The following is a 20,873-nucleotide window of genomic DNA, read 5'->3' as shown; positions in this document are numbered from 1 at the left end:
AGCAGCTTCTGGAGATGTTGAAGTTATGCAAAGTCCGTTTGAAAAGATTCGTGAATCGAATCTTTTCAAAGGGACTTTGCTGATCTTTAGTGCTACGTACTGCAATTGGCTGATGAGGAAGAGCTCCGGCAAAAGTTTAGAATACGTTTTTCTCTCCACTAGATTTTCGTACTACACGTAACTTTATCCAAAATAATTTATCATTCGTTACATGTCTGTTGTAGTTGGATTCCCCCCAGCTCATGCGCATGCAAGCAAACAACAGCAGGTTTCAGCCCTTCATAAACGTTCACAGCGAAGCCAGTGGCTCTTTACGCTTTCTGCTACAGTTAATACGTCCGAAGAGCGCCAGCATCCATTGCTTTAGTTCTAGGTATTCATTACTGAAATTCGATGTGTGCAGCACAAATGCATTTGGCGTCATTCGGCATGGAGACTCGGCCTTAGTCCAACTTTGTACTGGTTTTTAATGAAAAGGGACTCCATAATTTAAACTATAGAGTCGAGATGCAAAAAACCGGAGAGGTTACTGCATGGGCATGTGCGAATGTCGCTAAACCCTGTCGCTAAACCCTAAACTCTAAGCCCCATACCCTTTGATATGCTAGGCATGCCTTTGACTGATAGTAATAAATTGCAAGTTCGATAGCTGAGTCCTCCGAGACAGCTCACCATCCGGCATCGTTAGTAGTAACTGAAGCATGTGCCACTGCTGGCGCTGCCGACAGCTAGCCCGGAGCACGCAACTGTGTCGAAGTGAAACAAGGACCGGCAGTGATTAATTTAATCCAGCCATTTATAAACAACAGTGTTTCAGTTTTTAAGGAGAACGTGCAAGTAAAAAACCGGGTTATTCTTTGACTAGGGAGTCGGCCAGTAGCAGCATCGGTAAAGTCGGAAAAAGTGGTATGGCCATCGAAGAACGCCAGCGCACACGGAGTGTGGCTACTGTACATCGCGTGTGCCAACATTTTAGAGTTTGCACCTTTCCTAAATTGATTTGAAGCAAAGAAACTGACGTTGGTTTTAGTTTTGCATTTGAAATTTCGCCTTGGCTGCCCTTCGAGTAACCAGGTCACTCTCCACTCACCCCACGCCATCACGACTTTCGCTGGACCCCGCCACCATGAATAGCACTTTCTTTCCAACCACTGACCTCAAAAAGCCTTTCTATACAGCTTTTTTATATCTTTCAGGGTGTCTAACTAGGTGTACGTCCTTTGCCTGTTTCCGTCCCCTTAGTTTTGACGACGTGTGCACGTCGTGCCTTGAGCCGTGTCTTGACCGCCAGTTACTCCTCCTACCGCGGCAACCGCCATATGTATATATATATGCGAAAAAAATATGATATAACAATATAATCAGATATTGTACCGTATTTGTCAAAGGTTGATAAGTGCGTCGGAACAGTCGAAACATGCTGCTGAGTAACTGTATGGAGGGATAAAGTTGTACAGATCCCGCCACCGCCTCAGCGCACACAACCCACATCGTTGCCACAAAGTCCCACACATTCCCGTTCTTTGTTTCCCTAGCTCTTTCGCCCTTCGTGCCCAATTTGTCTGGATTTCTGGCACTCTCAGTTACTCTATGATAAGCCAATTGTCAGGCAATGACTCAGGTAGGGTTGTTGGCATGTCATGCTGGCCTTCTACCCAGCGCCGCCGCACCACACATCTCATTAGCGCTTTCCCTTCGCCCTGGCATAGCGACGTCTCAGGAAAACAACCTCCTTACAAATTTATTTGCATCCGGCCAAGATTTGCTACGGACGACGGCGGCACCCACAGCCGCTGAGAAAACTCAAGGTGAACTGCTACTGAAAAAATGTGAATGGAGCTGCGCTAGCTCCAGCCACAGATCTGTGGAGTTCTGTGGGCCACCAGAGATTATACCCGCACATGAGTTCATTCTTTTTAATGCAATTCACGCTCAAATGCTCCCTTTTTCGAGAAATGATATTCAGGTGGCGCCTCAGTGCAGCTCTACACGTGGCTAGTGGGCGGCTTGTGGAAACAAACGCCTCGAAGCAATCTCATTGCCATTACGTCGGTGTTACCTTGCCATCTGCAGACTGTTTGGCCATCATAGACAAGCTAAGGCAGGAAAACCTCAAAGACCTATACACGCATTTGTCGTCCCAGCGGGAAGCAGGGCTTGTGTGAGTGAAGCCGCTAAACGCTAAACCCTAGACCCTGAACCTTCTTGATATGCAAGCCATACCACGGACTCGAAGTAAAATTTTCAGTTTGACAAGCAAGTCCTCTCAGGCCGCTGAGCATCCGGCACCTTTGGTAGTTGCTGAACTGTGTGCTTCTGCTGGCGGTGCCTGCAGTTGGTCTGGAGCCCACATATGTGTTGAAGTGGAACATAAATTGCTGGAAATCAATTTAATCCAAGCATTTATAGTAAACACTGTTTCTCTTTTTTAAAAAGAGCAGTGGAGCCGATAGATTCTTTGACTGAGAAATCGGCAGGTAGAAGCGCTGGTCATATCGGTAAAAATAAACAGCAATCAAAGTACGTTAGTGCACACAGCGTGTGACCTGCATACACGGCGTGTGCCAATTTTTTGGAGTTTGTACCCTATCTAAATTTATTTTAAACAAAGATATTGCAGTGAGTTTTAGTTTACACGGGACCTTTTGTCTTGGAAGCCCTTCGAGTAACCAGGTCACTCTGCGCTCACCTCCTGCCCTCGTGATCTGCGCTAGACTCCGCTACCACGCATTGCACTTTCTTTCCAACCAATGCCTTCAAAGTGTCTTTACGTCTTGTCCATATGCTCAATGGTTTCTAAACAGGTTTATGTTCGTCACCTATTTCTGTCTGCTTACTTTGGACGGCGTGTTCGTGGCGTACATTCATAACGGTGACTCTTCAAATCGCAGCAGGACATCTTTGTCAGCGTGTGTTTCTTTGCGGAAGAAATATAATATCGCAAAGTGGTCATATACTGTAATGCATCTCCCAAAGGTTGATAAATGTACCGGAACAGGCGAAACAAGCTTCTGATTAACTGTATGGTGGGATCCAGCTGTTAGAGGTTCCCCAACGACCTCAGCGCACACAACCCAAATCGTTGCCACAAAGTCCCACGCATTCCTGACCTCTGTTTTCTTATCCATTTTGTCCTTCGTGTCCATTTTGTTCGGATCTTTGGTAATGCCATTTGCTTTATGGTAAGCCATCGTCAGGCAATGACTCACGTAGGGTTGTTTGCATGTTATGCTGGTCTACTCGCCAGCGCCGCCGCACCACACTTCTCATTGGCGCTTTCCCTTCGCTCTGGCACAGCGGCATCTCAGCAAAACAGCCTTCGCACAGATTTATTTGCATCCGGAGAAGATTCGCCGCCGACGCCGCCCGCAGCCGAAGAGAAAACTGAAGGTGAACTACTGATGTGAATGGCGCGATGCTAGCGTCAGGTGCAGATCTGTACAAAAGCGAGCACCTCGAGTATGGATGCACATGATTTTATTCTTTTCAATGCAATTCAAGAGCAAATGCCCCCATTTTACACGATCTAAGAGGCGCTTCAGTGTAGCCCATCCGTGGCTAGTGGGCGGTCCTGCGAGAACACATGCCACAAAATAACTGCATTGGCATTACTAACGTGTGAGCTTGCCATTTGCAGACTGCTTGGTCATCATAAACAAGCTAAGGGGCGAAAATCTCAAGGATCTCTTGGGGACCCTCACCAAAGCAGAGCAAAGTGAGGTGACTGAAAGCCTGAAGAAAATCGGAGAAACCGATTTAGAAAGCCCTACTCCCGTGAAAATTGCAGTAGCGCTTGCAGGTAATAATGTCGAAACATGTGAATCGGGCGGAACAGCAGATGCAAAGACGGTAGGTCTTGTGGTCTTTGAGTTTCGTTTAGCAAGAGCTTTCCGCTGAAATGATGAAACGCCACAGCGCAGAACCAAAGCGCTGTGTTCTTCTGTGCATGCGAGAGGCTTCTATATCATCTATTCTGGTACTGTGTTACAGTATCCCGGACTCGTTGTTCCATTCGCGCATGACACGGAGTTCAACTGTAACGCTTTGATCCAGGAAACTTACACAGCCGGACTCGACCACCTCAAACCGTCCGTTGTTTCTTGATTCACTTTCTTTGACTTGATCCACAGTGCATACACGTTTTAGTTTGTGCGCATGCCGGAGCTCTGTCTTTAATTTAGCATGCACAAGGTGGCATACCATTCGTAAGTCCAAGAGCTTTTCCGGCTATGCAGCTCCAGAGCAAAGGCTTTGGTGGTTCTTGTCTCAGTCTCAGTATTTGCCAGAGAGAACTTCTTGCTTCTCAGTTATTCTGTTTTCAATCTTATTGCCTTCATGCTGCAGATCGAACTTCGACCCATCGACAGGAACATATAACGCTGAAAATGCTCCATTCAATAATGTAGCGGCCAGCAACGTGGCGTTTCTACTGTCGGAGAAAAGCAAAAAGGTCTCATGTGCCGCCACCAAAGACTGCACAGCTGGGCACGACGTTTTATTCTGCTACTTCATAGAGCCGCTTCGAACTGGAGATAAGCCTTTCACGTAGGCTGAACTAGCCACATCACTAACTGGCAGCGCAGGCGGCAGAGCACACTTGCAAAATGAGCTACACGACACGAGCACCAAACGTAGCACAATGGGACTTGCAAGGCACGATAAAGGTGAATGCAATCATTAATCATTTTTGCTTGCAGAACTGAGCTTTACAATGCTCTCTGGGGATTGGAAACAAGCGCAGCGTCTATCTCCGTACCCAGCGTCGCCACCGATCTTTTGGTCCTCGGTCTAATCATTTGGGCTTGAGCGTAGCAAACAAACGACAGAGCAGATTCTGGATGTGTCCATGTGGCCAGTAGAATGATTGGTAAATTCGGTAAAAGTGAATAGCCGTCCGGTTACTTCCGCGCGCAAGGCTTCTGGCCAGCATACACATTGTATTCCAATCTTTTAGAGTTTGTAGCTTTACTAAACTAATTTTCAACATAAGCATTGTCCTCTAGTTTACATTGGAAGTTTTCGCCTTGGAAGCCCTTCGAGTAACCCGGTGACCCTGCGCTCTCACCACGCCATCGTGACCATCGTCAGAACCTGCTAACACGAATGGCATTTTCCCGAGTCACTGACTTCACAGTGTCTTTCCTTTCAGCTGCTTCTCATCCTTAAAGGCACCTAAAAAGGTTTATGTCCTTTGCCTACTTCTGTCCCCTGACTTTGGGCGGCGTGTGCACTGCGTCCCTTGACCACCGGTGACTCCTCCGGTCTCAGCAACCGGCGTATATACCTTTCGGGCCGAAATGTAACATCAAAAGTAAGCAGATACTGTTTTCTATCTTCTAAAGCTTGATAAATGTACCCGAACACCCAAAAAAAGCTCCTGAGAAATTGTATGGTGAGGCGTCGTAGAGCTCCTCCCACTGTCGAGTGGACACAACCCACACATCCCGTCAACAAACTCCCATACATTCCCGCTCTCCGTTCGCTTATCTCTTGCGTTTAGTGCTAATTTTGTTTGGATTTCTGGTAATGTCATTTACTTTATGATAAGCCAGTCGTCGGGCAATGAATCACATACGGTTGTAGGCATGTCATGCTGGCCTTCTCGCCAGCGCCGTCGCGCCAGATTTCTCATCTGCGCTTTCCCTTCGCTCTGGCACAGGCACATCTCAGCAAAACGGCCTCAGCTCAAATTTATTTACATCCGAGCGAGTTTCCGTGCGGACAGAGCCTGCAGCCGATGAGATAACTAAAGGTGAGCTATTGATGTGAAGAAGTGAATGGCGCTACGCCAGTCCCAGCCACAAATTTATTGTGATCTGTGGGCTTCCAGATATTATGCCTGCACATGATTTTACTTTTTTCAACTCAATTTAAATGTGAATGCCCCTGTGTTTGACGAATGAAATTTACGTGACGCTTTAGTGCAGCCCTACCCGTGGCTGGTGGGCTATCCTGTAGAAACACATGCCACGAAGTGAATGCACTGCCACTACGTTCGTGTTAGCGAGCCATCTGCAGATTGCCTTGATATTATAAACAAGTTAAGGAAGGAAAATCTGAAGGGCCTGTTGGGTACCCTCACCAAGGCAGACGACACTGAGGTGACTGCTATCCTGAAGACAATCGAAGTAGATTCACCGGCAAACCTTACTGCCGCGAAAATTGCAGAAATGCTCGCAGGCAACGATATCGAAAGTTGTGAATCGGGCAAGAGCGCGAATGCGAAGACGGTGGGCTTCGAGGCTTTGGATGTCGTTCAGCAACAGCTTTCAGCCACAGTGATGGACTGTCGCAGCGCAAAGCTTAAACCCTGTGTTCTGCTGCGCATGCGAGGGGCTTCGAGATCAGTTATTCGGTTGTTGTGCTACAGCATCCCGGATTCGTTATTCCATTCGCACATGACACGGAGTTCAAATGCAACGCTTTGATCCAGGCGACCTACACAGCCGGGCTCGACCATCTCAAACAGTCCCTTGCTTTTTACTGCCTTTTCTTTCACCAGTGCCACATTGCCTACACCTTTTAGTGCGTACGTGCGTGGGAGCTTTTAGTGCATATACAAGGTGGCCGATCATCCCCGAACTCTCCCAAGCGTGCAGCTTGGTGGTGCTTGCCTCTGTCCCAGTATTCGACGAGGAAATCTTCTTGATCTTCAGCTATTCTATTTCAGATCTTTTCGCTTTCATGTTACAGATCGAACTTCGAACCCTCAACAGGAGCATATGATGTTGAAAACGCTCCGTTTAATAACGTAGACGCCAGCAATGTGGCGTTTCTACTGTCGGCGAAAAGCTCAAAGGTCTCATGTGCCGCCACCAACAACTGCAATGCAGGCCACAACGTTTTATTCTGCTACTTCATAGAGCCACTTCGAAAAGGAGATAAGTCTTTCACGTAAGCTGAACTAGCCACGTGACTAGCCGGCAGCACAAGCGGCAGAGCACACTTGCAACCGAGCTACAAGACGAGAGCACGATATGTTGCGGAATGGGAATTGCAAACGAAGACAGAGATAATTACAGTTATTGATTAATTTGGTTTGCAGAACTGAGCTTTACAATGCTCTCTGGGGTTTGGAAACAGGCGCAGCGTTCACTTCGGTTCCCACCGTCGCCACCGTTCTTTTTGTCCTCGCTTTGATCATTCGCATTTGAGATTAACACAAAAACGAAGGAGCTGCTTCTGTGGATGTCGCAGTTGTATAAATCTCATGTGAAGACATTCCTGAATCGTCTAGAAGCTGATTTCTGCTCGCTAGTTCTATGTACTCCAAGTGGCTGGTGGTGGGCTTCGGCAAAAATGCAGGACTCGTTTTTCCCTTCATTAAACCTTCGTACTACACCTAAATTTACCTAGAATAGCTTGTATGTCGTCAGATGCACATTGTGGTTGGATTCGTCTCAGCTCATGCATGCAAGGAACTGCAGTCCTTCATGAACGTCCACAGCGAAGCCAGTGGTTGTTTATGCCTTCCTACTGTTAATACATTCAAAAAGCACACTTATGCATTGTTTTAGTGCTAGCGATTCTTCACTCAGGTTCGATATACGTGCCACAAAAGCATTTGGCGTCGCAGCGGGAAACGCAGCAAATGCGAAGGAAGTTGCGAAACCCTAAAACTACAGCCTACGCCTTTTGGCATGCCGAGCATGCGTTTGACTGAAAGTAATAAATTGTATGCTTGATCAGTGAGTCCTCCCAGGCAGCTCACCATCCGGCGTCGTTAGTAACTGAAGTGTGTGGTTCTGCTGCCGGTGCCGACAGCCAGTCTGGAGCACACGCGTGTGTCGAAGTGGGACGAGAATCGGCAGAAATTAATTTAATCCAGCCATTGCCGATAATCACTTTTTCTTCTTATTAAAAAGAACAGCGAAGTAGGAAGCCGCGAAATCCTTTGACTGAGAAATCGGGAAACATCGGTGAAAGTAAAACAGGCATCGAAGCACGCAGGAGCAAATCCCGTGCGGGCAGCGTACACCGGGTGTGATAATATCTTGCAGCCTCTGGCTTTACTAAATTACTTTCTAACAAAGATATGGTTTAGGCTTTCGTACACACGTGAAGTTTTGCCTTGGAAGCCCTCCGAGTACCCAGGTCACCCCCCGCTCACTTCACGCCATCGTGACCGCGGGACCCCGCCGCCACGAATAGCATTTTCTTTCGAGCCAGTGACTTCACAATGTCTTTCTTTACTGCTCTTTCATATCCTTAAGAGTTTCGTATTAGGCTTATGTTCCTTACCTACTTCCGTTTCCTTAATTTGGACGCCGTGTGCACGTCGGGCTTTGGCCGCCAGTGACTTCTCCACTCGCAGCAACCGGCGTATATATCTTTGTGAAGAAAATATAATATCGCAAAGTAATCAGATACTGCTCCCTATTTCTCAAAGGTTGCTAACTGTACTTGAACAGTGGAAACAGGCTCCTGAGTAAACTATGTGGCTGCATCAAGCCGTCTTGAAGCTCCATCCACTACCTCAGCGCACACAACCCACATCGTTGCCACAAACTCACACGCATTCTCGCTCTTTGTTAGCTTAGCTCTTTCGTCCTGGGCGCTCATTTTGTTTGGATTCCTGCAGCTGCCACTTACTTTATGATGTGCCAATTGTCAGGGAATGGCTCACGTAGGGTTGTTGGCATGTTTTGCTGGCCTTCTCGCCAGTGCCGCCGCACCGCACTTCTCATCGGCGCTTACCCTTCGCTCTGGCACAGGCATTTCTCAGCAGAACAGCCTCCGCACAAATTTATCTGCATCCGGTCAAGATTTGCTGCGGACGTTGACGGCGCCCACAGCCGATGACAAAACTGAAGGTGAACTACTAATGTGAACAAGCGAATGGTGCTACCCTAGCCCGAAAGACAGATCTGTAGAGGTCCGTGGGCCTCCAGCGATTATTCCTGCACATGATTATATTATTTTCAATACAATTCAAGTGCAAATGTCCGTATTTTTGGCGAATGGCATTCAGATGGCGCTTCAGCGCAGCCCGCCCGTGGGTAGTGCTGCCTCGTGTGGAAATATATGCCACAGCATAATTGCATTGCCATTACGCACGTGGTAGCGTGCCATCTGCAGAATGCCTGACCCTCATAAACAAGCTAAGGAACGAAAATCTCAATGGCATGTTGAAAACCGTCACCAAGGCAGAGGACAAAGAGGTGACTGCGAGCCTGAAGACGAATCAAATAGAGCAACAGACGGACAATACTGCCTCAACAATTGCAGTAAAGCTTGCAGGTGACAATGTAGACACATGTGACTCCGGCGGAGACGCGGATGCGACGACGGTAGGGCTTTTAGGCTTTGAGGATCGTTCAGCAGCAGCTTTCCGCTAAAGGGATGAAGCGCCGTAGGGCAAAGCTAAAACCCTGGAATCTTCTGCGCATGTGAGAGGCCTCTACAGCAACTATGCTGGTGTTGTGCTACACAGTATCCCGGACTCGTAATTCCATTCGCCCCTAACACGGAGTTCAACTGCAACGCTTTGATCCAGGAGACTTACACAGCCGGACTTGACCACCTCAAACAGTCCGTCGCTTTTTACTTCATTGTTTCTCACCGGTGCCATGGTGTCTACACATATTAGTTTGCACGCGTGTCGGAATTCGGCGTTTATTTTAGCATGCACAAGCTAGGTGATCATGGAAGAGTTCTCCCAGATTTGCAGTCTGGTGGCGCTTGACTCAGTCTCACTATTTGCTCGAGAAATCTTCTTGGCCTTCAGCTATTCTGTGTTTCTATCTTATGGCCTTCATGCTGCAGATCGAGCTTTGAGCCTTCAACAGGAGCATATGATGTTGACAAAGCTCCATTCAATAACGTAGACGCCAGCAATGTGGCGTTTCTACTATCGGAGAAAAGCACAAAGGTCTCATGTGCCGCCACCAAAGGCTGTAATGGTGGACACAACGTTTTATTCTGCTACTTCATAGAGCCTCTTCAAAAGGGAGATAAGCCTTTCACGTAAGCTGAACTAGCCATGTGACTAGCCGGCAGCACAGGCAAGGGAGCAAACTTGCAAATGAGCTACAAGATACGAGCACGGTATGTCGCAGGAAGGGAACTGCAGTGCATGATTAAGGCAATTACAATTATTGAATAATTCTATTTGCAGGCCTGAGCTTTACAGTGCTCTCTGGGGATTGGAAACAGGCGCAGCGTCCATCTCTGTTCCCAGCGTCGCCACCGTTATTTTCGTCTTCGCTCTGATTATGCGGACTTCAGCTTAGCACAAAAATGACGGAGCACCTTCTGGGGATGTCGAGGCTGTACAAGTGTCGTGAAGACATTCCTGAATATTTTGGAAGCTGGTTTCTGATGTCTAGTGCAACGTACTCAAAGCGGCTGGTGAGGAAGAGCTTCGACAAAAGTGCGGAATGCGCTTCTCTCCCCACTGCATCTTAGTAATATATGCATTTTTATCCAGAGGAATTTTAATTCGTCTGTTACTTGTTGTGGCTGGATTCGTCTCAGCTCAAATGCGTGCCAGCAAACAACTTGGCAAGCTACAGTCCTTCATAAACGTTCACAACGAGGCCGGCGGCCGTTTACGCCTTCTGCTAGAGTTAATAAATTCAAACAGCGCTCTCGCGCATTGTTTTAGTGCTAGCTACTCACTATTGACGCATCACAAAAGCATTTGTCGTCGCAATGAGAAACGTGGCATGTGTGTATGAAGCGACGAAACCCTAAACCCTAAACCCTTGGTGTGCCCAGCATGCCTTTGACTCAAAGTAATAAAGTTTCGGTTTGATAAGCGAGCCCGTTGAGGCAGCTCAGCATGAATTCTGCTCTACTGCTGCCGGTGCCAACAGCCAGTTTGGAGCATACAGGAGTGCCGAAGCGGAACAGGAACCGGCAGGAATTGATTTAATCCAAAGATACATAACACTGCTTCATATTCTAAAGGGAGGAGTCAAGTAAGAAGCAGGGAAATGCCCTGAGAAATCCACCTGTAGAAGCCCCGGCAATATCGGTAAACGTAAACAGCCATTGAAGTACGTGAGCGCACACAGCGTGTGGCCAGCGTACGCAGTGTGTGGCGTTTTTCTACAATTTGCAGCTTTTCTTTTGTCTCATGTCCGGGTTTGTATTAGAGGTTTTGCCTTGGAAGCCCTCTGAGTAACCAGGTCACTCTCAGCTCAGCTTTCGCCATCGAAACCTTCGTTGGACACCGCCACCATGAATACCATTTACTTCCGAAACAATGACTTCACAATGTTTTTCTTTACAGTTCCTTCATATCCTTAAAAGTTTCTTATTGGGCTTATGTTTCTTACCTATTTCCGTTCCCTTAATTTGGACGACGTGTGCACGTAGTGCCTTGACCGTGTGGAGTCGTGAACGTCGTGCCTTGAGACCGCCAGTGTCACCTCCAGTCGCACGTACATCTCTTTTTGGAAGGAATAGAATCTCACAACAAAGTAATCAGATACTGTCCCTTATTTCCCAAAGGTTGGCAACTGTGCGTGAACAGCTGAAACACGCTCCTGAGTAATTGTATGGTGACATCAACTCGTCTTGGAGCACGCCGCACTACCTCAGCACACACAACCCACATTGTTGCCACAAACTCTCACTCATTCCCGCTCTTTGTTAGCTTAGCTCTTTCGGTCTGAGCGCTCATTTTGTTTGGATTTCTGCTACTGTCATTAACTTTATGATAAGTCAATTGCCAAGCAATGACTCACGTAGGGTTGTTGGCATGTTATGCTGGCCTTCTCGCCAGCGCCGCCGCACCACACTTCTCATCAGCGCTTACCCTTCGCTCTGGCACAGCGACGTCTCAGCAAAACAGTCTCCGCACAAATTTATTTGCATCTGGCCAAGTTTCCCTGCGGACGGACACCGCAGCCGAGGAGGTAACTCCAGGTGAACCACTATAGTGAACAAATGATTAGCGCTACTCTAGCCCCAGTCACAGATCTGTCGAGATCTACGGGCCTACATAGAATATGCCTACATGTGTTTCTTTCAATGCAGTTCAAACGCAAATGCCCCCGTTATTGACGAATGTCATTTAGGTGGCGCTTCAGTGCAGCCTCACCCACGGCTAGTGGGCAGCCCTCTTATTGCATTACCATTACGCACGTGGTAGCTTGCTATTTGCAGAATGCCTGGACATCATAAACAATCTAAGGAGCGAAAATCTCAAGGACCTGTTGGAAACCCTCAGCAGCGCAAAGGAAAAAGAGGTGACTGAAAGCCTGAAGGCAATCCAAATAGTGGAACCCGCAGACCCTACTGCCGTGAAAATTGCAGTAACGCTCGCAGGCAACAGTGACACATGTGACTCGGGCGAAAGCGCGGATGCGAAGAAGGTAGGGCTTTTGGGCTTTGAGTACCATTCAGCAGCAGCTTTCCGCTCATGTGATGAATCGCCACAGCTCGAAGCTAAAGCTCTGCGTTCTTCCATGCATGTGAGAAGCTTCTGTTGAAATCATAATGCTGTTGTGCTTCAGTATCCCGGACTCGTTATTCCATTCGCGCATGACACGGAGTTCAAATGCAAGACTTTGATCCAGGCGACCTACACAGCTGGACTCGACCAACTCAAACAGTCCGCTGCTTTTTACTTCATTTCATTTGACCAGTGCCACAGTGCCTACGCCTTCTAGTTCGTACGTGTGTTGGAGTTCTCTTTTCACTTTAGCACGCACAAGGTGGCTGACCATCCGTTGTTCAAGTGCTTTTCCAGATGTGCAGCTTGGTGGTGCTTGTCTCTGTTTCAGTATTTCCCCAAAACAGTCATTGATCTTTAGTTATCCTGTTTTAAGTCCGACCGCTTTCATGCTACAGATCGAACTTCGACCCCTCAACGGGAAAATATGATCCTACGAAAGCTCCATTCAATAACGTAAACGCCAGCAATGTGGCGTTTCTACTGTCGGCGAAAAGCAAAAAGGTCTCATGTGCCGTCACCAACAACTGCAGTGAGGGCTACAACGTTTTATTCTGCTACTTCATAGAGCCACTTCGAACTGGAGATCAGCCTTTCACGTAAGTTTAGCTAGCCACGTCACGATATGTTGCACAATGGGACTTGCAGGGCACAATAAAGGTGAATGCAATAATTAATTATTTTTGCTTGCAGAACTGAGCTTTACAATGCCCTCTGGGGATTGGAAACAGGCGCAGCGTCTATCTCCGTGCCCAGCGTCGCCACCATTCTTTTGGTCCTCGCTTTGATGACCCGGACTTACGCTTAACAAACAAACGACAGAGTAGCTTCTGGAGATGTCGAAAATTGTACGAATCCTGTTTGAAGGCATTTCCGAATTGTGTAGAAGCTGGTTGCTGATCCTTAGAGCTATGCACTGCAAGTGGCTGGTGTGGAAGAGCTTCTGCAAAAATGCAGAACGCCTTTTTCTCCCCACTGTATCTTAGTGCTACACACAACTCTATCTAGAGTAATTTTAGTCCATTATATGCCTGTTCTGGCTGGATTCCTCTCAGCTCGTATGCATCCAAGCAAACGACACCGCAGGCTTCAGTCGTTCATGAACGTTCGCAGCGAAGCAGTGGCCGTCTACGTCTCTTGTTGCCGTTGATGCATTGAAAGAGCTTACTCATGCATTGTTTTAGTGCTATCTATTTATTACTGAGATTGAATGTACTCACCACAACAGCATTTGTCGTCGCAGTGGGAAAAGTGGCATATGTGAATGAAGCCGATTAAACCTTAACGCTAAACGCTAAACCCTTGGATATGCCGAGCGTGTCTTTGGCTCAAATTAATAAATTGTCGGTTTGATTAGCGAGCCAGCTCAAGCAGCTCAGCATGAACGCTGATGCTGCCGGCTCTGACGCCCAGTCTGGAGCACACAGTTGTGTGCTGTGGAACAAGAATCGGGAGGAATTAATTTAATCCAACCATATATACTATTCACTGTTTCTGTTTGTATAGAGAGAAGTCAAGTAAGAATCCGAGAAATTTTTGACTGAGATATCGTCCAGTAGAAGCATTGGTACAATCGGTTGAAGTAGAACAGGCGTGGAAGAACGCGGGAGCACACGGAGTGTGGCCGGCGTACACAGTGTGTGCCAACCTTTTGGAGTCTGTAGCGTTCTTAAATTAATTTTTCACAAAATATTTGCTCTATGTTTTAGTCCACATTGGAAGGTTTGCCTTGGAAGCCCTTCAAGTGACCAGGTCGCCATCCGCCCATCGTGGCCTTCGCCGGACACTGCAACCGCGAATAGCATTTTCTTTTCAAACAATTGAATTAAAATACCGTACATCTCCTTTATTTCCTTGAAGGTCTCTAAGTAGGTTTATCTTTCTTACCTCTTTCTGTCCCCTTAAGTTGACGGCGTGTATACCGCGTGCCTTGACCGCCGGTGACTCTCCGATCGCAGCAACCGCCGCATATATCCTTTTGAAAGAAATATAATATGACAACGTAATCAAATGCTGTACCTTATTTCCAAAAGGTTGATAAGTGTACCAGAACAATCGAAACAAGCTCCTGAGTAATTGTATGTTGGAATAAGGGCGTCGTAGAGCTCACCCCACCACCTCAGCGCACACAACCCACATCGTTGCCAGAAGCCCCCACGCATTCCTGCTCTCTGTTTTCCTAGCCTTTTCATCCTTCGCGCTCATTATGTTCGGAGTCCTGGTACTGTCTTCGCCTTGGAAGTCCTTCGGGTTACCAGGTCACCCTCCGGCCACAGCGCGCCATCATGACCTTCGCCAGTCCCTGCTACCACGAAAAGAATTTTCTTCCAAACAAATGATTTCACAATGTCTTTCTCTACAGTTCCTTTAAAGTCCTGATAAACCATCAGGAATTTCTACATATGTATACGTTCCTTAACTATTTCTGTCGCCTAATTCTGAACGGCTTATGGACGGCGTGCCTTCATCGCCAGTGTCGGCCATCGCAGCAACCGGCGCATATATCTTTTCGTGAAAGATCTAGTATCATAATGTAATGAGATACTGTGCCGTATATCCCAAAGTTTGATAAATGTGCGTGAAAAGTTGGAATGAGCTTCTGAGTAATTGAATGGTGGGATCACAGCTCCCCCCAGTACCACAGCGCACACAACCCACAGCATTGGTCACAAACTCCGCGCATTCCAGCTTTCTGCCTTCCTAGCCCTTTTGTCCTTCATGCACGGATGTTTTTGGATTTCTGCTACTGTCACTTACTTTACGATAAGCCAATTGTTAGGCAATGACTCACGTAGGGTTCTTGGTATATTGTGCTGGCCTTCTCGCCAGCGCCGCCTTACCACACTTCTCATCGGCGCTTTCCCTTCGCTCTGGCATAGCGACATCTCAGCAAAACAGCCTTCACGCAAATTTATTTGCATCTGGCCAAGATTTGCTGCGGACGTTGACGGCGCCCACAGGCGCTGACAAAACTGATGGTGAACTACTACCGTGAAAAAACGAATGGCACTACGCTAGCCCCAGTCACAGATCTGTAGAGATTTGTGGGCCTGCGGATATCATGCCTGCACATGTGTTTGTTCTTTTCAATGCAATTCAAGCACAGGTACCCCTGTTTTAGACGATTCTGGTGTCGCTTTAGTGCAGCCCCACCTATGGCTAGTGGGCGGACCTATTGAAAAATATGCCACGACATAATTGCATTGCCATTATGCCCATGTTAACTTGCCATCTGCAGACTGCTTGGAGATCATAAACAAGCTAAGGAAAGAAAATCTAGAGGACCTCTTGGAAACCCTCACCAAGGCACAGGGAAGTGACGTGACTGCAAGCCTGAAGAAGCTCGGAATACAGGACCCAGCAGAACCTACTACTGCGAATATTGCAGAAAAGCTTGCAGGTGAAGATAACACATGTCAATCGGGCATAAACGCAAATGCGGAGAAGGTAGGGCTATTGGGCTTTGAGTACCGCTCAGTAGCAGCTTTCCGCTAAAGGGGTGAACCGCCGCGCAAAGCTGAAACCCTGTGCTCTTCTAAGCATGCTAGAGGCTTCAACGACAACTATTGTGGTGCTGCGCTGCAGTATCCCGGACTCGTCATTCCATTCACGCATGAGACGGATTTCGACTGCAGCACTTTGATTCGGGCGACTTACACAGCCGGACTCGACCACCTCAAACAGTCCGTTGCTTTTTACTTCATTTTCGTTCGTTGGTGCCACAGTGCCTACATCTTTTAGTTCGTACGTGTGTCGGAGTCCTATGTTTACTTTAGCATACACAAGGTGGCTTATCATCCCCCAGTCAAGGGTTCTTCCAAGTCTGCAGCTTAGCGGTGTTCGTCTCGCTCTCATTGTTTGCCATAGAAAAATTCTTGGCCTTCATTCATTCTGTGTTGAAATACATTGCATTCATGCTGCAGATCGAACTTCGACCCATCAACAGGGACGTATAATGTTGAAAAGCCTCCATTTGATGACGTAGATGCCAGCAATGTGGCGTTTTTGCTATCGGCGAAAAGCACAGAGGTCTCATGTGCCGCCACCAACAACTGCAATGATGGCCACAATGTTTTATTCTGCTACTTCTTGGAGCCACTTCGCACAGGAGAAAAGCCTTTCACGTAAGCTGAACTAGCCATGTGACGAGCCGGCAGCACAGGCGGCAGCACACGAGCAGCAGCGCGCCTGCAAATGAGCTACAAGACAAAAACACGATATGTTGCAGAATGAGAATTACAAGGCAGAACAGAGAAAAGTGGAATTCCTAATTATGTTTGCTTGCAGAACTGAGCTTTACAATGCCCTCTGGGGTTTGCAAACAGGCGCAGCGTCTATTGCGGTTCCCAGCGTTGCCACCGTTCTTTTGGTCCTCACTTTGATCATTCGGACTTGAGCTAGGCAAGCAAACAAATGGGGACCTTCTGGAGATGTCTGGGTCGTACAAAGTCTGTATAAAGACGTTTATTAGTCGCTTTGCTGCTGGTTTCTGATATCCAGTGCTACGTGCTGAAGATGATTGGTGAGGAAGATCTTCGGCAAAAATGCGGAGTATTTTTCTTTCCCCACTACATCTTAGCCCTACATGCAACGTCTTCGGGAGCAATTTTAATTCGTCAGATACCTGTTGTGGTTGGACTCTTCTCCGCAAATATGCATGCAAGCAAACCACGCCGCAGGTTTCAGTCGCTCATGAACGTTCAGAGCGGAACCAATGGCTCTTTACGGCTTTTGCTACAGCTAATACGTTCAACGAGCGCCCTCATGCATTGCTTCAGTTCTAGAGATTTATTACTGATATTGAATGTACGCATCACAAGAGCATTTGTCGTCGCAGTGGAAAACGCGGCATGTGTGAATGAAGTCGCGAAACCGTAAGCGCTAAATCCTAGAACATTTGATATGCCGAGCATGCCTTCTACTCAAAGGAATGCATTGTCAGTTTGATAAGCAAATCCTCTCAGGCAGCTCAGCATCCCGCGTCGGTAGTTGCTACTGAAGTGCGTGCTCGTGCTGGCGGTGCCGACACCAACTCTGGACCACACATGTGTGTCGAAGTGTTAACAAGAATCGGCAGCAATTGATTTAATCCAAACATATAAAGTAAGGACCTTTTTCACTTTTGAATACAGCAGCCAAGTAAGAATTCGGGAGATCCTTTGACTGAGAAACCGGCGAATAGAAAAATCGACAAAATCGGTAGAAGTGGAACAGGCGTCGAGGTGAGGTACGCGAGGGCACAAGGCGTGTGGCCAGCGTACACAGCGTGTGCCAATTTTCTGGAGTTTCTAGCTTTACTAACTTAATTTTAAACAAAGATGTTGGTGCATGTTTTAGTTTAGTGTGGGAGTTTTGCCTTGAAAGCCCTTCGAGTAATGAGGTCAACCTCCGCTCACTATACCCCGTGACCTTCGCAGGACCCCATGTTCTTTCGGATCAATGACTTCACAATGTCTTTCATTACAGCTTCTTTATGTGTGTACGAGTTTCAAATAGGTTTATGTCCCTTACCTATCTTCGTTCCCTTAATCTCGGCGGAGTGTGCACCGCGTGCCTTGACCGCTGGTGAGTCCTCCAATCGCAGCAACTGCCATATATATCCCTGTGAAAGAAATATACTATCACAAAATAAGTATATACTGTTCGCTATCTTCCAAAGGTTGATAAATGTGCTGGATCAGTCGAATCAAGCTCCTGAATAAACATATGGTGGAATCAAGGCGTCAGGGAGCTCCCCCCACGAACACAGCTGAAACAACCCACATCGTTGCCGCAAACTCCTACACATTCCCGCTCTCTGTTTTCCCAGCCCTTTTGTTTTCCTTGCTCATTTTGCTTGTATTTCTGGCACTGCAATTCACTTCATGATAAGCCAACTGTCAGGAAATGACTCATGTAGGGCTGTTGGCATGTTATGCCGGCCTTCTCGCCAGCGCTGCCGCACCAAGCTTCTCATCGGCTCTTTCCCTTCGCTTTGGCACAGCGATATCTGAGCAAAACGGCCTCCGCACAAATCTATTTGCAACCGGTCAAGAATCGCTGCGGACGACGACTCCGCCCCAAGCGGAAGAGAAAACTAATGGTGAACTACCAGTGGATGGCGCGACGGTAGTCCCAGCCACAGGCCTGTAGAGATCTGTTGGCCTCTAGAGACTATGCCTGCACATGACTTTATTACTAATCCAATTTAAACGCAAATGCCTCATCTTTATTATTAATCCAATTTAAACGCAAATGCCTCATTTTTTTTAACGAATGGCATTCAGGTTGTGCTATTGTGCAGCCCCACCCGTGGCTAGTGGCCGGCCCTGTGGAAACCCACGCCGGGACATAAATGCATTGCTATTATGCCTATGTTAGCTTGCCATCTGCAGATTGCCTGGCCGTCATAAACAAGCTAAGGAGCGAAAGTCTAAAGGACCTGTTGGGAACCCTCACCAGGCCACACGAAGATGAAGTGATTGCAAGCCTGGAGGAGCTCGGAATACCGGACCCAGAAGAACTCAATGCTGCAAAAATTGCAGAAAAGCTCGCAGGTGACGATGTCCAAAACTGTGAATCGGGCAAGAGCGCGAATGCGAAGACGGTGGGCTTCTAGATTTTTTGTATCCTTCCGCAGCATCTCTCCCCTTAAGTGATAAAACCGTGCATGTCGCGCGAAAAATCCTACTTATTTCGGCACGTCAGGGTAAAGGATTCTAGAGCAGCTGTCCTGGCGTTGTGCTACAGTATCCCGGACTTGTGACTCCATTCGCGCATTCCATGGATTTCAACTGCAACACTTTGATCCAGAAGACCTACACAGACGGGCTCAACCACCTCAAAGAGTCCGTTGTGTTTTACTTCATTTTCTTTGACTAGTGCCAAATTGGTTACTCCTTTTAGTTCCTACGTGTGTTGGAGCTCTGTGTTAACGTTAACATGCACGAGGTGGCTGATCATCCCCTAGTCAAGTGTTCTTCTAGACGTGCAGCTTGGTGATGCTTGTCTCTTTCTCAGTCTTTGCCAGAAAAAGCTTCTTCACCGAGGGTTGTTCCGTTTTGAATGCTATCGCCTTCATGATGCAGATCGAACTTCGAGCCATCGACAGGAACATACGATGTTGAAAACGCTCCATTTAATAACGTAGACGCCAGCAATGTGGCGTTTCTGCTGTCATCAAAAAGCACAAAGGTCTCATGTGCCGCCACGCAAGACTGCGCTGATGGCCACGACGTTTTATTCTGCTACTTCATAGACCCACTTCAAAAAGGAGATAAGCCTTTCACGTAAGCTGAACTAACCTTGTGACTACCAGCAGCACAAGGGGCAGAACACACTCGCAAATGAGCTACAGGAGCACGATATGTTGCATAATGGGAATCACAGGGAATGATAAAGGTAATTAAAATTATTGACTAATTTCGCCTGCAGGCCTGAGCTTTACAATGCCCTCTGGGGATTGGAAACAGGCGCAGCGTCCATATCGGTTCCCAGTGTCGCCACCGTTCTTTTACTCCTCGCTCTGAGCATTCGGAGCTGAGCTAAACAAACAAATGCTTCTGGGGACGTCTGGATTACACGAATTCTGTTTGAAGACAACCCGGAATCGTTGAGAAGCTCGTTTCTGATCTTTTGTTCTACGTACTGTATGTAAGTGGCCGGTGAGGGAGAGCACGGCAAAAATGCAGAATACGTCTCTCTCCCCAGTACACCTTAGTACTACAAGTAACGCCAGCTAGAGTAATTTTAATTCGTCAGATGCCCGTTGTGGTTGGGCTCTTCTCAGCTCATATGCGTGCAAGCAAACAACTCCACAGGTTTCAGTTCTTCGTGAAAGCTCAGAGCGGCGAAAGTGGCTCTTTAGGCCTTCTGCTACAGTTAGGACATTCAAAAAACGTCCCCATGCATTGCATTAGTGCCAGGTATTCATTACTTTGATTCGATGTACGCACCACGAAACCATTTGGCGTCGCTGTGGGAAAAGCGGCATGTCTGAATGGAGTCGCTAGTCCTTAAAGCCTTAACCCTAAGCCGTTGGCTTACCGAGCATGTGTTTGACCCAAAGTAAAAATTTTTCGGTTTGATAAGCAAGCCCGATCAGGCAGTTCAGCATCCGGCGTCAGTACTGAACAATGTGCTGGTGCTGCCGGTGGCAACATCCAGTCTGGAGCGCACGCGTGCGTCGAAGTTGAACCAGAATTGGCAGGAGTTAATTTAATCCAGCCATTTATAGGAACCGGTTTCTCTGTTTTTCAAGAGAGCAGTCAGGTAGGACTCCGGGGAATTCTTTGACTGATAAATCGCCCAGTAGAAGCATCGGTAGGAATCGGGACTGCTGTCGAAAGTACGCAAGCGGACACGGCATGGGGCCGACGCACACAATGTGTGCCAATCTTTTGCAATTTTTAGCCTTGCTAAATTAATTTTAAACAAAAATTTTGCCGTGTGTTTTAATTTACACTTGAAATTTTGCCTTGGAAGCCCTACG

The 20,873-nt window shown here is 47.4% G+C and overlaps 6 protein-coding genes across 6 annotated transcripts; all 6 read left to right on the top strand.

Moving 5' to 3' along the window:
* Positions 1–1,612: 1,612 nt before the first annotated feature.
* Positions 1,613–2,165, top strand: ENH_00078410 (SAG family member; the record flags this gene model as incomplete). Its single annotated transcript, XM_013583100.1, has 2 exons — positions 1,613–1,808; positions 2,074–2,165. The coding sequence occupies 2 exons, from the start codon at positions 1,613–1,615 to the stop codon at positions 2,163–2,165; spliced, it is 288 nt and encodes a 95-aa protein (XP_013438554.1).
* Positions 2,166–3,200: 1,035 nt separating this feature from the next.
* ENH_00078400 (SAG family member) lies at positions 3,201–7,154 on the top strand (the record flags this gene model as incomplete). The annotated part of the gene is made up of 9 exons (XM_013583099.1): positions 3,201–3,390; positions 3,638–3,849; positions 3,991–4,088; positions 4,345–4,545; positions 5,610–5,752; positions 6,019–6,230; positions 6,371–6,468; positions 6,694–6,894; positions 7,046–7,154. 9 exons carry the CDS (start codon positions 3,201–3,203, stop codon positions 7,152–7,154), a joined length of 1,464 nt encoding a protein of 487 aa, XP_013438553.1.
* Positions 7,155–8,617: 1,463 nt separating this feature from the next.
* On the top strand, positions 8,618–10,232 carry ENH_00078390 (SAG family member; the record flags this gene model as incomplete). The annotated part of the gene is made up of 5 exons (XM_013583098.1): positions 8,618–8,813; positions 9,079–9,290; positions 9,434–9,531; positions 9,766–9,966; positions 10,118–10,232. The coding sequence occupies 5 exons, from the start codon at positions 8,618–8,620 to the stop codon at positions 10,230–10,232; spliced, it is 822 nt and encodes a 273-aa protein (XP_013438552.1).
* A 1,452-nt stretch (positions 10,233–11,684) lies between these two features.
* On the top strand, positions 11,685–13,211 carry ENH_00078380 (SAG family member; the record flags this gene model as incomplete). The annotated part of the gene is made up of 5 exons (XM_013583097.1): positions 11,685–11,874; positions 12,115–12,323; positions 12,465–12,562; positions 12,802–13,002; positions 13,097–13,211. 5 exons carry the CDS (start codon positions 11,685–11,687, stop codon positions 13,209–13,211), a joined length of 813 nt encoding a protein of 270 aa, XP_013438551.1.
* Positions 13,212–15,185: 1,974 nt separating this feature from the next.
* ENH_00078370 (SAG family member) lies at positions 15,186–16,799 on the top strand (the record flags this gene model as incomplete). The annotated part of the gene is made up of 5 exons (XM_013583096.1): positions 15,186–15,381; positions 15,642–15,850; positions 15,989–16,086; positions 16,327–16,527; positions 16,691–16,799. The coding sequence occupies 5 exons, from the start codon at positions 15,186–15,188 to the stop codon at positions 16,797–16,799; spliced, it is 813 nt and encodes a 270-aa protein (XP_013438550.1).
* A 1,490-nt stretch (positions 16,800–18,289) lies between these two features.
* On the top strand, positions 18,290–19,925 carry ENH_00078360 (SAG family member; the record flags this gene model as incomplete). The annotated part of the gene is made up of 5 exons (XM_013583095.1): positions 18,290–18,485; positions 18,778–18,989; positions 19,133–19,230; positions 19,471–19,671; positions 19,817–19,925. The coding sequence occupies 5 exons, from the start codon at positions 18,290–18,292 to the stop codon at positions 19,923–19,925; spliced, it is 816 nt and encodes a 271-aa protein (XP_013438549.1).
* Positions 19,926–20,873: the final 948 nt, after the last annotated feature.

Source organism: Eimeria necatrix, genomic scaffold (assembly GCF_000499385.1).
Source record: "Eimeria necatrix Houghton genomic scaffold, Enh_scaff82, whole genome shotgun sequence".
In the NCBI taxonomy this organism is placed as follows: domain Eukaryota; phylum Apicomplexa; class Conoidasida; order Eucoccidiorida; family Eimeriidae; genus Eimeria; species Eimeria necatrix.
This window is presented reverse-complemented; position numbering and strand designations above follow the sequence as displayed.